Raw genomic sequence first — 14,786 nt, 5'->3', positions numbered from 1 at the left:
TTGTTTGATCAGCCAAGGCACACACAGTCTATCAAATTAAATTGCCTGATTTTGTTTTGTAGGGACGCTTCTCTACATTTGCATCGAATTATTTGAATCACAGAGAAATGGAGATGCTCATGGTGTTTAGGCCGAAATATCCATTTAATAGCGACCGAAATTTCACCTGTTGTATTAGTGGGGGTGCTGCTGCCCGCTGGTTCAACAATTAAAGCTCTGAAAAACATCACTCGACAAGTATGTATTTGCATTCTGTTGACATCAATTCAGCCCTAAAGAGGACTCAAACTAAAAGTCTTAATATTATTGCCGTCAATACGACAATCATAAACAAGCTCTAGGAATGGGGCATTTTACGATAAAATTGTAAAAATTGGAAGATATGAAATAGAGAAACAAATTACAGCACACAAACGAAATAATGATTTCATGATACTAGTTTTGAAACAAAAGAGTCAACACATGGTTAAGGAACTTCATCATTAGACTGTTCCAATCGTTAACAACTCTGGGAAAGAAGGAGTACTTGAAGCAAATAACGCATGTCCGAAATGAAGTTGCTGCTAATTTCTGCCTTTGCCTGGTGGCATATCTGATGACAAAGCGATTACTATTGATGTATCAGTGTTCTAGTGCCCGTTAATTAACTGGTACAAGAAATTAAGACAAGCAGCAATTACTCTGGGACAAGGCAGGTAAATTAGCCTTGGCCAAAATAGCTGTTAGTGAAGAGCATCCAAAATTGTTATATGCAAAGGAGACAGCCTCTTTTGTATTTTCTCTATTTTTGTCAATGTAAGTTTCAGTAAAAGGGTCCCACATTATAGAAACATAGTCTACTTGTGGTAAGACAAATTTCATAGGCTAGCAACCAAAGAGCCTGGGTTTGATACTCTTTAAGCTCTTGTGGGAAAGAAGTTTCTGGCTTGGATTAGTTGTAACGTGGTCAATGTGCTTTGATCACTGAAGCATGTTATTGATCCGAAGCCATAGGTATTTATTTAAAGTGAGCTTTTTAAGCAAGAAGCAGATTACTTTCACAATAGCTAAATTTCAAAGGTTCTTGTTTCAGAGTAAAATAGTCATAAAAGTATTTCCGAAAGTGATTTTCATTTGCCGAAATTGACACCACTGAATAACCTTCTGGAAGTCCTTATTCAGCTTGTGTTGGTCACAAGCACTTTTCATGTCCGAGTATGTAACACAATCATTAGCCTACAATTTAATTTTAATTGAAATATATATTAATTTGTAATTACTGAATATTAGAAATAGGAGAGACCTAAGCATGGATCCCTATGGTATGCCAGAGTCTACTGAAAGCCTTTCTGATGAGTGGTCCTTGTAAACAACATATTGCTGCCGATTTCTTAGACTGACAACCAAGTTGTCAATTGTGTATTTTTGAGGACTTCATTTATTTAAAAGGTAACATTTTGTGAGAAACAATGTCCAATGGTTTGCTGAAATCTATAAAGAACTGTGCCAGTTTGGTTACTATTAGTAATTTCTACTCCGGAACCATGAACTGTTTCAAATAACTGAGTAGATGTACAATAACCTTTTCTAAACCCATGTTGGTATCTCACTAATATCTTTCAATGATAGGTGACGATACCGTAAATTCTGCATTTACTTTGAGATTCAAATACAGCACGATTTAAAAGAACACAAATAACCTAGTTTTCCTAGCATGGAAAGGCTCTTACAGTCTACATTATCCGGCAAGTTTCATGGTTCCCAAAGTTTGTGATAAGAGGATAAGAAAACTAAATGAGAGAGAGCAGTGAGAGAGAAGTGGAGGCACAGGTTTTTAGTACGCCTCATGCAAGCATCATCAATATGAGGTGCGATGCAGCTAGGTGCGACCTTTGCTATGGCCATCTCGGAAGGTGCGCCTAGCTTCGCCAGCTACGTATGCGAGAGAGAGAGCTGCGATGAGATGAGAGAGAAGTGCTGCTTGTGTACTTTGCTACGACTTGTGCATAATGCTGTGCTCACTAGTGTCACTGAGAGCCACCAGGAAGAGCTGGCACCGGCTGGGTAGCATCAACCCTCCCGGCCGCAGTAGCCGGTCCCTGGCCTGAAGCACACTGCCAAGCATGCCTTCGAAGAGGAGGAAGTAGCCCATCCACTCGGACACCAGCACGTCCACACGCTCGGGGAGCTCCAATTCCTCCACGCGGCCATGCACCAGGGTCACTCGCTCTGACAGACCATTCTCCCTGCATTACCATAGATGCCTTATTCACTGACTGACCCAACTCAACCGAATGTATAGGCTTAAAAAGGCCTTGCAACAACTTTTCTTCAAAAGTGACAACACACTGGAGTGCAGCGCCTCTCAATGAATAGTATATCCCCAAAGAAATCTTTTTAAAAGGGCCTAATAGTAATGAACATATAAAGGGCACAATAGTTCGCACAAAGGAGCACAAAGAAAGCTTCCCAATAAAGGGACACCATAGCGAAAACTATTTAGAACTGTATTAATAGATTACCCTTCTACAATACCAAAAGACAAAATAGAGGGCACTATCCCCATGCCTACCCATGCCACTATACCCATGCCATAGTACATGACCGGGGTAGTTGGAGAAGTATGGGAGAGGCCTTTGCTCTGCAGTGGGCGTAACCAGGCTGATGATGATCACCATGAGAAGCTGCTTGGCAAGGCATAAAAGACTCAAAAACGAAAGTAAGGTGGTGATGCCACCTCGAAGTTCCCACACAAGCTCACAGCGATATCAATTTTAACAGTGACTGCTTGGGTGTGGTTAATTATTTATCAAAGATGGACTACATTGTATTCTAAAATTGTAAAAGATGCAACTTAACAAGTTTTATAAACTGTTACTGAGACACAGCAGCCTAAATTCAAGAATATACTTCATAATCCATGATGCCACACTGAGTTACAAGCACTAGTACTAGCATAAAATTTTAAAAAATGAGAGTGACCTTCATTTTCACTTCCAATAAACAACCTATTGCTGCAAAATGAGCAAAAATTTAGTTCTCAATAAACCTTTATCTATATAAACTGATTTAGTATATATTTCTGTTTAGTGCAGTTTCAATATTGACTCTCCAGGGTGTTTATCAAGTTGGCATTTCCAAATTCCCTGAGTTTTCCAGGTTTTCCCCGAGTGCCCTTGCAAAATTCCCTGAGTGACACAGAACTTTGTTTTATGTCAAGGGGGGGCTGACACCATGTCACCTGATGGCTGTCACTCTCTAGTAAGCATGGTAAAAAATTAAAAAAAACGACTTAATCCAGTTTGAATAGTAAGGAGTAGTGCTTATCTTATTCAAAAAGAAAACAGAAGGGAGGGGTAGTAAAACGCACAACGAATAAATTATCTTGAAAAAAATCGCAAAGCCCATTGCAAATCGAGTTGAACATTTTCAAATACGAATAAAAAGAGATGCACACAGAAGCAAATATTTTCGAATATGAGCTATTTATATCAAGTGATAGCAAACTCATTGATGTGAGGCTCGAACTTTGGCACAAGTGACATTCTCTCTCAGCAGCTGGAAAGTCAACCTCAACTGTCCTGACATACTATCAGCCCGCACACAACGCTGCAGTGTTGCGTTTTCCTGCTTTAAAGAGTTTATTTTGGTTTGGATGAAGGGCACCTGCATCTCTGCGTCAGCCAACACTTTGCTTTTTGAGTTCAAGCTCCTTCAAAAAAGCAGCGGCACGCTTCCTTTTCCGTTCATTCCTCACTGCGTCGGTCCCTTCTGTTCTCGTTCTTATTCAGCCGCGCGTTCGCCCCACGGACCATTTGAAGCATCCTCTTGGTCAGTTGTACAGTCAACGTCCGATTCCTCGCGCTCCCTAGGGACCGCGAGAACGTCCAAAAAAATGAATGTGTGTCTTTTACTGCCCTTAACGGCTCAAATCGCCACAAGCACGTCCGAAAAAGCTCTGAAGGCCTGTCAGTACACTTATTAGGCATATCGGTGCTCGTACTGCACCGATATGCCAGGAGACGGAGACAGGAGACGGCGGGTGCACGCGTGTATAATTAAGGAATACACACTGTGTCCCGTGACAATTCCCCCTTCCCACGCTTGTTAAGCTTCACTGCAATACTTCGCGTATGATTCACCGCGTAACGTTTCTGTACCGAGGCGAAGCTTACTTTCGGGAACCGGAATTTTGCAAAGCGCTGTGTTTTCCGAGCTTCGAAGCCAATCGCTAAGATTACAAAGGCGGAGTTGGTGCCATTAGTGACAGCGTCAAATTTTTTCAATGAAAGAACACGGCACCAAACGGCAAGAAGCGTCTAAGCAGCTTGCCTTAGTGCCGCCGTGGTGGCTACGGCTGCCAGCGGATCTGCGTGCTAGAGCGCCGGTTCGAGTCGGCGAGATAACCAAAATGGCGGCGGTGGTGGTGGTGGTTTTGACTAATGCCGTTTCGGACCTGCGGTCACGGCAAGAAGTCCGGAAAATCGGACGGCGAAGGGTTCTTGCGTCCGAAATTTCAGACGTTCTTATACACTAACTCTATGGGGTACGTGGTGGTGCCGCGAAGCCGTCCGAATTATCGAAGCCGTTCGAATTCCCCGAGTTTTTCCTGAGTATTTCCAGATTATTCAAAATCCCTGAGAATTCCCGGTTTTCCCGGTTGGTAGACACCCTGCTCTTGATTGACGCTTCTCTTGTTTGCCCAATGTTAATAAATCTGTATCCACCTTCCTGCAGCCTCTTTGTCTAGTTAAGACCAAGACGTAAATGAAAATATTCGGTAGGCAGGTAATCCAAAGCCCACCTTAATCTAGAAAGGTCATTTTTTCTGGTAAAACATATTTATTGCCATTGGCCAAACTAGTCAAGGAACATAAACTGCAGTAAAGGAGTACTCACAAATATTTTCAAAGTTGTTGAAACTCTATCGCACCCATATCACACATAAAAGGATCACATTTAGCAATACGGAGGTTGGAAGACATAAGCCATTTTAATTTGATACTACAGCGATGTCATAATGCCACATGTGGCATCATCAACATTGTCACGACATCACGGCACAGTGAAAACTCCATGTAGCAATAAGAATAGCTGTATAATGACATTGCCAATAAAGAAAAGTTGACAAGAGTGCTGTGCACGTTTCTTCTGGTTGTGCTGGCAGCCACAGTGATCGCAGGAACAGAGCAAGCCAGTCATGATGTCATGACATGTCGAAATCGAAACTGAAATTGGTTCATAGAAATGAGTATTGTGCAGTGCAATAAAACCAGAAGTCAAAATGTTGTATTGGTACCAGGCAGGGGGGCTCCGGGCACCCACCCTGTCAGTACCGGAAACCACCAGTATGTACGGTGTACATGCAACAAAGTTGCACAAATATTTTTAGTCCTACCATGTTGGAATTCAGTACAAGAAAGCTGCAGTATAGTTGCATGGCTAAAACGGCTACCAAAGAGAAACAGGTACTATGAACAGTTAGGGCCTACAACCTATGACAAAAACAAATCTGCCTTTATGTTTATGACAATGCAACAGAAGACAAAGGAGAGGAATGCACAACTGAGCTGTCCATAATTATACAATGTAAATATGGCTTGTTAAATGTTTTTAGGTAGAAAAAAGCTAAACTTATGACATTTGGCCATCTTGACTGTGTGAAGTTAGGACTTGGGGCTTTTACTCCAAAGTCAGGATGTCCCACTAAATTCAGGACCATTGGCAACCTTAGTCAGTACAGCTGCAAGCCTCACCTGACAATGTCCATTGCATTGTAGACAACACCCGATTGGTCGATTCCCACTACACTGCGTGCACCAGCCCGAGCACACAACATGGAGAGGATGCCAGTGCCACACCCAACGTCAAGCACAGTGCAATTTCGAATGCAGGTGTCAGCATTTAGCTCGATGGCCTTGCGGTATGAATCCATCCGTGGCCTGTCAGACAGCATCTCAAGGTGGATGCCATGGTGTCCATATGACTCAAAGTAAGGCTCATCATGTTCAATGGGCTGTGCTTGCTCGTTCGACTGCAGCCAGCTTTCTGCCACTTCCCTGAAAGAAAAAGCAAACAAAATTCCCACATGTGGCTGTGACCCACTGTCGGTAAAACAGTGAGAAAGTTGCTAAATTTAACAAGACTTTAGTTGCCTTAGCAATAACTCTGCCTTTTTGTTGTCTTAGGAACATCTTAGTAACTTTTTCAGGGACATAAAAAACAGTAAATTGACTTGGGTAAAATTCCTCATGGGACTTAGGCTAAGTTTACCTCCTTTCCCCATTTTATACAAGGGGGATACATGCACCTCCCCTCTAGTATTCTAATATACAATAAATTAGGCCTTTGTTCCACAATAACATATTTGTGTAGGCGAAATGAGCCTCACCTCCTGCCAAAACCCCCCCCTATTCAAAATACACTTCCGTAGCTCCATTATCAGCTTGTGAACAAAATGTAACCAATCCTGGCAAACTTTCTCATGCTAGTCAGCATTAACCAAGAGTTCTGTATAAATTCATGACATCTAGGTAGGTTTATGAAAGACAAAGTTGGCATCAACCTGAATTAAACAATGCCACAAAGGAGACCCCTGGAGGCCCCCCCGGAGAGGCTTCACAGTTGAAGGTTGGCTTCCTTGCCAGCTACGTCAACTCTTTTTCATTCTTCTGCTCTGTGGTTAACTGCAAGTCCACATACCTCATGCGCTCGATGGCTTGCTCAGCCTGAGAAAGCCGGTCACGCAGTTGGCGACACTCATCCTCAGGTTTTGCACTGGCATTCAAGAGTTCTTCCACATCTGCACCAGCAAATTTGCAACATAAGCGCATAACTAGTTTAGTGCTTGCAAATCAGAAGGGGTGCACTTTACTGATCGATATAACACAACATGGTATCTGAATAGCTTACAATGTGCACATAAAGGCCTACTGCAACATAATTTTACTATGCCTAAATTAGTCATGTACAAGCTACTGCAATGATCTTGGCAGAGTTGCATGACCGGTAACTCTAATTTACTCACTAATAGTCTTTAAATAGCACCTAAGCAGTCAACATGTGCGCCTAGCAATTAGTGGTATGATGCAAACATCAGCATGTCACCTCCGAGATTTTTCACAGTATCACGCCCAATCTCTGAGGTCATGTCAAAGCGCTGCAGCCATTCTCAACATTCTGAGATCTGTGTCACTTTTGGAAAGTGGCAATGGTGGCATTTTTTTTTTCTCAGTATTAAAATCAAAATTTTTTTTCAAACTCTTCATGATGCATCCAATCAATTTTCAGATGTAAAATTTTGTAGGAACGCTGTTCTATATCTATGCTACAGGAAACCAGGCTTTCTACAAAGTCTTATAATTTTGTCGCATATGAAGTGCATTAACATTATACATCACATATGCACAGCGACAATAGTACACACGTGACATTCAAGGGCTTCAGTATGCATGTACAGTGCTATCATTCTTAAAATACCAGAACATGTGCGACACAGGTCGCAGATAGCAGCACTGGTGTTGCCACATTGTGAAACTTTGTTCAACCACAACGAATGACAAATATTTTTGTGTTGCATAAATGTGTTCTCACCAAACAAGAAATGACAGAAAAAGCCACTACATATTATTGACTTCTGCAGACTCCTTTACACCAGCTACTAAGTAGAACATGGTAGTTGCAATCCCACTTCTTTGTGCTCTAACTGAGCTCAGCGTGGCAAGATGACAGTAGCACTTCTTCTTAGGCTAGTTGGCGATGCATAGCTATTGGAAGAGGAGCGAAATCGACACATACGCACAGGAAGGAGACAGGACAAACACTCATCCTGCCTCCTTCCTGTCTGTATGTGTTATATTGAGCTCCTCTCCTAAAAAGATTACAGCTATAATAATGTTGCTAGCCTTCCTGTCTCCAGTACCCCCTCGATGAAAATAGATGCTTAATTAGAAGAAAAAATTTTAAGGGGAACCATGCAAGCACTTGCTGAATGCCTGAACTAAGCATCTCAGGATTCACCAAAGTAAATCACTGGGCTAGTTGGTGTTGCATTACTAAAGCTTTACAGTGCTTCAAACACAGACATCAGGAATACCATCATTTGATTGGACACTGTGAGTGTCCGGTCACTCACAGTGACCGGTGCATCAGCATGGCCTTGCTGTCCTTGTTAAGTAAACAGTGTGAGCTCATATCGCACAAGAAGCGACATTTGCGGTAAGACACTTCTGCCTGTCTTTAGTCTATATTGTTTTGTTTTCTTGGCATGATGCATATTTTTCTCGTGTAATAATAACAATACTTTATTGCCAGTCAATGTTTATATTATGTGTTTGCTGCACTGTAAACATTATTAATCCAATGACTGTTGCCAAAAAAAAGGGTGCTGACTTCAGTGAATTTTCACTTTGAGTTTCACTCAAATCTATCATTTAGTGGAAATTTGCCCACCATAGGTTAAGAGCAAGTCATCTTGCACAACTGGCACAAGGTATTGGTCATCCTCCCAGGGAAGGCATTGTGGATCAGCAGTCTGTAGAGCCTCCGGGCTTGTTTTCTGAAACAAGTCAGCAGCACCACATATGAAAAAACATATGCTGCAGTCTGCTGCACTTAGCTAAAACTGCTCTATTTCTACTCGCGGTATAAAGTGTATGAGTCCTTCATTGACAGGTGCAGTAATCCTGTTATGTGCATTGACATGTGCATCTGCAGTTTCTGTTGTTTCTCTTAAAAATGCACACTTTCAGAAACATGAGTGAAACACTGCCATAGTTTTCAATATCATAAAATGTATATAATTTATACAGCTTGCATTACACAAAGTGACTCTAAGTTGATGAGAAAAGATATTGTGTGCTACAAAAGCAACAATACACAAACAAAGTGCATTGTTGTGAAAGCGAATAGAACCAATGTACGAGTTTTAGAAGGATTGAAAACTGGGTTAGTTGGAATGTGTTCATGATACAGCAGTGCAAAAAAAATTATCTGAGCATAAAGTGCTGTAGTTGTTCCTGAGTCCTGGTTTACGTCACTTTTTCACGCTCCTATATCGCAGTATTAAAAGGGAGAAGAAAGGGAACCGAGGGGCTCGATTTTGTTAATCATGATCACATAATGTCAACAGTCAATGAAGCCAAGGAAAGCATTGGGGAAATTGGCTGTAGTTGAAATGCAAATGTAGAAAGTAATGAAGAAAAGGAAACTGAAAGTGGACGAAAAGATAACTTGTCGCTGGTGGGAGCCAAACCCACAACTTCCGCATCACGTGTGCGTTGCACATGCAGGAATGAAAAATAGAAGAGGGAGCACTACGTTACACAGCCAGCCTTGGCAAGCAAGAGCTCTGAGAAGCCACAGTGGTGGCCCAACACGTGACCTCTTGCATCGCGATCACGTAGCAAGAATCGAAATTTGCTGAGATGTTTGGTTGCCAGTAGTTTTTATTCCGTGCGTGCTTGTTCAGCTACCCCCTGCCCTGACTCTGCCTGCAAAGAACACTAAAACCAACCGCGCACTTTGACAGGCGATCACATGTTAGGCCACTACTGGCCCATCAGATTTCAATTTTAATTGCATTACAGTGTGCTCCCTCCTCTTTTTTCTTTCCTCCATGGCTTGAACTACCGATTGTGCTGCAGCTATGGCTACTAATCCATCCACTAACTTGGGTATTTATGTTTACTATATCTAGCCCTGAGTGTTAGCCAGCACTACTGAGAACCACGCAGGGCTGATGTAGAACATCCTTTTTTGCATGATGGCGTCACGAATGACAAGTTATTTTTTCATCCACTTACACTTCCCTTTCTTTCATTATTTTCTACATTTCAATTTCAACTACAGCTATCTTTTTTTCACTTTTATTTCCTTAACGACCCCTCAATGGGGGTATTACATAAGGGGTGGGGTTTACAAATGTTTATTCTAATTAGTGGCCACATGAGTTCAATGAAGAATATTAGTGTTAAGCGTATCAGCAAACGTCAATGAACAGGTGATTTCGGGTATGTGACGGGGCAGGCCGTTCCAGTCGGTTGATGATCAGAAAAAGAAGGATGCAGAGAAGGTTGTAGTACAGCTGCGTGGACAGGTTACTTGCAAGGAATGCCCTGTCGAGGGGGTGGGGCCAACACATATGGTGCATGATGGAGCAAACTGCAATAAAACTTATAAAAGAGGATTAATGAATCAATGCAACGCTGGAATGACAGCGTGTTTAAGTCGGACTGTGCTTTTGGTAGTGATACGCTAGCGTTGTAAGAATACGAAGAATGAATGAATCTTGCCGCACGATTCTGAATTCTTTCAAGTGCATTGATAAGGTAAGTTTGATGTGGTGACCAGATGGGGGATGCGTATTCAATTTTCGGGCGTACGAGCATCTTGAATGCTAGTAGTTTGACATGTTGCGGTGCATGACGCAGATGGCATTTTAGGAATCCCAGTGTTTGGTTAGCGTAGGCAGTAATGCGCGTTACATGAGCAGACCAGTCTAAGTCGTATGAAAGGGTGAGGCCGAGGTATTTAAATGTGTCCACTTTTTCTAAGGTAGTATTAGTAATATTATACGATGAGTATAAGGGCCGATGGCGGTGAGTGGAGCACATTACTATACATTTATTGGGGTTAAGGGTCATTAACCAGTTGTTGCACCAGTCTTGCACTTTGTTTAGGTCATTTTGTAATATACTGTGGTCAGAGTCGTTAGTAATTATGCGGTAGATGACACAATCGTCAGCAAACATATGGATTTGAGAGGAAACATTACGAGGAAGGTCGTTAATATAAATAACAATAAGTAGGGGGCCTAGAACGCTACCTTGTGGGACACTAGATGTTACAGGGAGGGGCGCGGAGGTGTGATTATTGACATGCACTGACTGTGATCGGTTAGTGAGAAATTCAATAACCCAATTTAAGATGTTAGGGTGCAGGTTCAGCTGGGAAAGCTTGAGTATTAGGCGTTCGTGAGGTAATTTATCAAATGCTTTAGCATAATAAAAAAAAAATGGCATCGATATGGGTGTTAGCATCGAGATTAACATGTAAGTCGTGGACAAACATAGCAAGTTGCGTTTCGCACGACAGAACCTTACGGAAACCATGTTGGGATGGGTGAAAGAAGTTGTTAGTGTCGAGGAAGTGCATAATTTGGGTGAAAATTACGAGCTCCATTATCTTGCAGGGTACGCTGGTTAGGGAAATCGGTCTGCAGTTAAGAGGTGAGTTTTTATTACCAGATTTGTAGATTGGAACGACCTGCCCTTTCTTCCAGGTGACGGGGATGCTACAGGAGGATAAAAACTGTGAGAAGATTAATCTAAAGTACGATACGCAGATGAGTTTGGTATTTTTTTAACAGTTTAGAGTTAATACCATCCGCCCCTGATGGCGATGAGAGTTTTAGCTTTTCAATTATTGTCGTTATGCCATGTTCAGCGAATTCGATGGGTGACATAACAGATTGCACAGGTGACGGTGGTATAGGTAACTGAGCATCAGGTTCAGTGGTGAATAGTGATGAAAACACGCGGTTAAATGCATCGGCACACTCTTCTTCGGGGATTACTATATCGTTATGGTCGGCGATAGTGGTAGCATCTGGTGGTTTGGGTTTACAAATTGCCAGAATTTCTGGAGGTTAGTGCTTAGTACACAAGACAACGTGTCATGGAAAAAGGAGAGTTTTTCGCAGCGTATAGCTGAGAGATAAACTTTCTCTGTCTTGTAATATTTGTCCCAGGCCACAGCACAATTGGTTTGCTTTGCCGACCAAAAAAATAGTTTTTTCCTGTTTTCTAAAGTTGATAATTTTTTTGTGAACCAAGGTTTATTGCTGTTAGTCGGTGCTGAAATAACTGGAATGCGGTTAGTAGCAAGGTCGGTGATTTTTTATTGGAAGATCGACCAATTTGCTTGAAGTGTGCGGTTGTGGAATTCTGCACTGAAAGTGGGGTAGAAGGAGCTAATTTCCCTGATGCTTTCCTTGGCTTCATTGTCCGTTGGCTTTATGTGGTAAGTATTAAAAGAGGTTGTTTTGGTTTGGGAGCTCCTTGTTTCTTACTTGGAGATCGTCATATATGTATGGCTGTAGTTATAGATCTGCATTAAACAGCACAGAAGCTGCAGTGCTCATTTGATGAAGTGATCCTTCAGTACTTCAATGATGCTCTCATATGGCAGAAGCTAATGTACACCGAGTCACAAACACATGTAGGTAGAGATGAACACGAGTTACCAGAAAAACAGACACTACAGCGCAAACGTTTGATTGACTAGGTTTAAAGTTACCCATTCATTCATTCAAGGGGCTGTGAGAAACGCCGTTGTGGATGTCCGGGAATCGAACCCAGACCTCGTGTTCAGCAGCAAAACACCGGAGCCACAGTGGTAGCATTTGCAATCGTGCACTCTGATAAGTAATGCGTTGGTATTTTTTTTATGCATTATAGCCTGTTCATTTATCTGCTACATTCTGTCCGTGCGTGCGTTATGCCAGGCGCATAAAAAAAATAGTTTAATGTCGAAGCTTGAGTGTGTCTGCACGTCTTTTTCTTTGTCGTCCTTCATCGCTCATCGCTGCTTCGCGTGTTTCCAGGTTAACAGAACACAGCACTGCGATGTTACGATAAACTGACAAGAAAAGAATTTCGTGCTCAGCGATGTTTCAGAATTGCAAGCTTCAACATCCGCGATTGGTGCAGGCCCGTGATCCGTGCATCGTGTTGAGAGCCCAAATTTACGCACGTGTTTACGGACGTAGTTGACCATCTTGATGTACCCGAAGCAGTCCAGCTGCAAGCGTTCAACCACATGCTTGATGGAGAACGCGTGGTCATGCGCGCAGTGCTCGTACACGAGCTCTGGTGAAGCGCGCACTTCGCCGCAGAACAGGCACGCGCTGTCTTCGCGCTCGGTCTCCAATTCCTCCGCGCTGTCCCACGCCGCATCGTTTTCGTCATCGGACATCGTACTACACATGATCGAGTGTACAAGTAAACCCACGTGCGCCAGCAGACCGCTCACCGCTCGTTCGCGATAACTGTAAACAGACTCTCACAGCCAAGCCAAAGACAGCCTGAAGCCGGCCACTATTGACGTCACTAAATCAAGCAATATGTTTGAGTAAGTGGTGTCCAAACCTGCATTCTAGCGGCGGCTCTTTCTGTATGGTACAGATCATAGAGTTTCTAAAAATACTAATATGAAACTCTATGGGTACAACTCTATGGGTACAGATCATATGAACAAATCTCGAAGGCTATGCTATTTTAACTGGATGAGCGACTAAAAACCAACTAGTAGTGTCCAAATGCACGCTTCATAACATGACGATGCTTCATAGGGTAGCGCCCTCTAAATTGGTAGCTAAATTGCTGTATGCTACTCGTAGAGCTAGCATACTAACTCTATGGAAAAAGCTAAGCGAAAAACGAAAACCACGGAGGTGCCGCAATGTTGCTACGGCTCATTTTTGCACCGCAAAAATTTTCAAAATAATGTGCGAAAACAATTAATAGAGTTTGCGTGCAACTTTATGCCTGCAGCCGCCATATTGCTAGAGGCAAAAGAGCTGCGTTCCCAGCATAGGCGGCCACGGAATAAGCGTGACATTATTCTTATTTGTAGTTTCACGATAGAAATTTGATGAAGTCAAGTCAAGTTTATTGCAACAGTCATGTTGGAGTTACATGGTAGCAGTATTACAACAGGAGGACCCAGAGTTTTGAAAAAAAAAATGCTTGGGTGACCTCCTATGATTACATAGGTAGGGTTATTGTACAAAAACAGCAAAGAAGCGCGGTCATGTGAACAATAAGAATATTAATTAGGGAAGTTGGTTATATATAACAGGAAATTGGATACATAAGTTATTGGTAATGCGAATTATTGAAAAACATGAACAATAATCGAAAGCGTGTGAAGAAGCAGAATAACAACGAATATCAACAAGAATAATCAACCCGAGATGAGAGACCATACTCGTTTTATTATCAATAATATTAACTACTTATTCAAAAACAGAAACCTCTTTAAGATGTATGTTAGGTTACAAATGTGTGTTGTTGGCGAAGAAAAATTTCTGCAATCCATTTCTTCACACAGGCTTCGAGAAAATCAACTGGCGGGACGCTATGCCAATCGGGTTTTTTTGTTGTGTAAATTACGAATGTTCTCTTATGTGATGTGACTGCGTTTTATCCACCACTGATTACCGGCTGGTTGCTGAGGAAGACTTTTCATCCATCTTTTGCGAAGACCTAGTCACCTTCTACCAGCAACTTGTGACTGTAAGGCGCGACCACCGCCTTCATTTACTGGTCTATCGCTCGTGAAGGGGGGGGGGGGGGGGGAGGGGGAGGTGGCTAGCGCATGGATGTGAACATAGTTAGGAACTGCAGTTCACATTTTACATCTGCTCCAAGTAGATTCAAAAAGGTCCTCACGCCATTGGAGACCTTATTTTATTCGCAATACTTTATTAAGAGCTCTTCCATTTTGATACAAGATTGCCAAGCTGGTTTTCTCGAGAAATCATACATTCAGCATCCGGAAACGCTTGATATTTATATAGTGAATCCAGATTTAGGTTACGTCATCGAACTTCACTGTGGATGTTCTCTCATAACTTATATGCACCGACAGAAATTGATGCCTCTCATCTATCGCGTCGAGAACATTTGTCACTGTAACAGAGGCATTGAACTGGCCCAATTGGAAATATTCAGACAACATAAACATATCAATCAGCAATGCTACAAAAGCATAGGAAGAGCATAAAACATTTTTCAGTGAACATT

At 42.2% G+C, this 14,786-nt stretch overlaps 2 protein-coding genes across 3 annotated transcripts in view; one reads left to right on the top strand and one right to left on the bottom strand.

Annotated features, from left to right (window-relative positions):
• Positions 1-13,042, bottom strand: part of Art3 (arginine methyltransferase 3) — a 36,689-nt gene extending 23,647 nt beyond the window's left edge. Inside the window, exons 1-5 of one of the 2 annotated variants that reach the window (XM_055078258.2) lie at positions 12,733-13,042; positions 8,431-8,536; positions 6,682-6,781; positions 5,736-6,038; positions 2,002-2,225 (exon numbers count right to left, since the gene is read on the bottom strand). In XM_055078258.2, coding sequence (XP_054934233.1) covers positions 2,002-2,225; positions 5,736-6,038; positions 6,682-6,781; positions 8,431-8,536; positions 12,733-12,966 — 967 coding nt within the window. In that variant the 5' untranslated portion in view covers positions 12,967-13,042. The remainder of the gene's footprint in view (positions 1-2,001; positions 2,226-5,735; positions 6,039-6,681; positions 6,782-8,430; positions 8,537-12,732) is intronic. The other variant, XM_050192916.2, reaches the window with a different exon arrangement.
• Positions 1-14,786, top strand: part of LOC126545156 (uncharacterized) — a 65,930-nt gene that overhangs the window by 16,125 nt on the left and 35,019 nt on the right. The gene's annotated exons all lie outside the window — the stretch shown is intronic.

This window comes from Dermacentor andersoni, chromosome 10, assembly GCF_023375885.2.
Source record: "Dermacentor andersoni chromosome 10, qqDerAnde1_hic_scaffold, whole genome shotgun sequence".
Lineage (NCBI taxonomy): Eukaryota > Metazoa > Arthropoda > Arachnida > Ixodida > Ixodidae > Dermacentor > Dermacentor andersoni.
The sequence above is the reverse complement of the archived record's forward strand: the minus strand, read 5'-3'. Positions and strand labels throughout refer to the sequence as shown.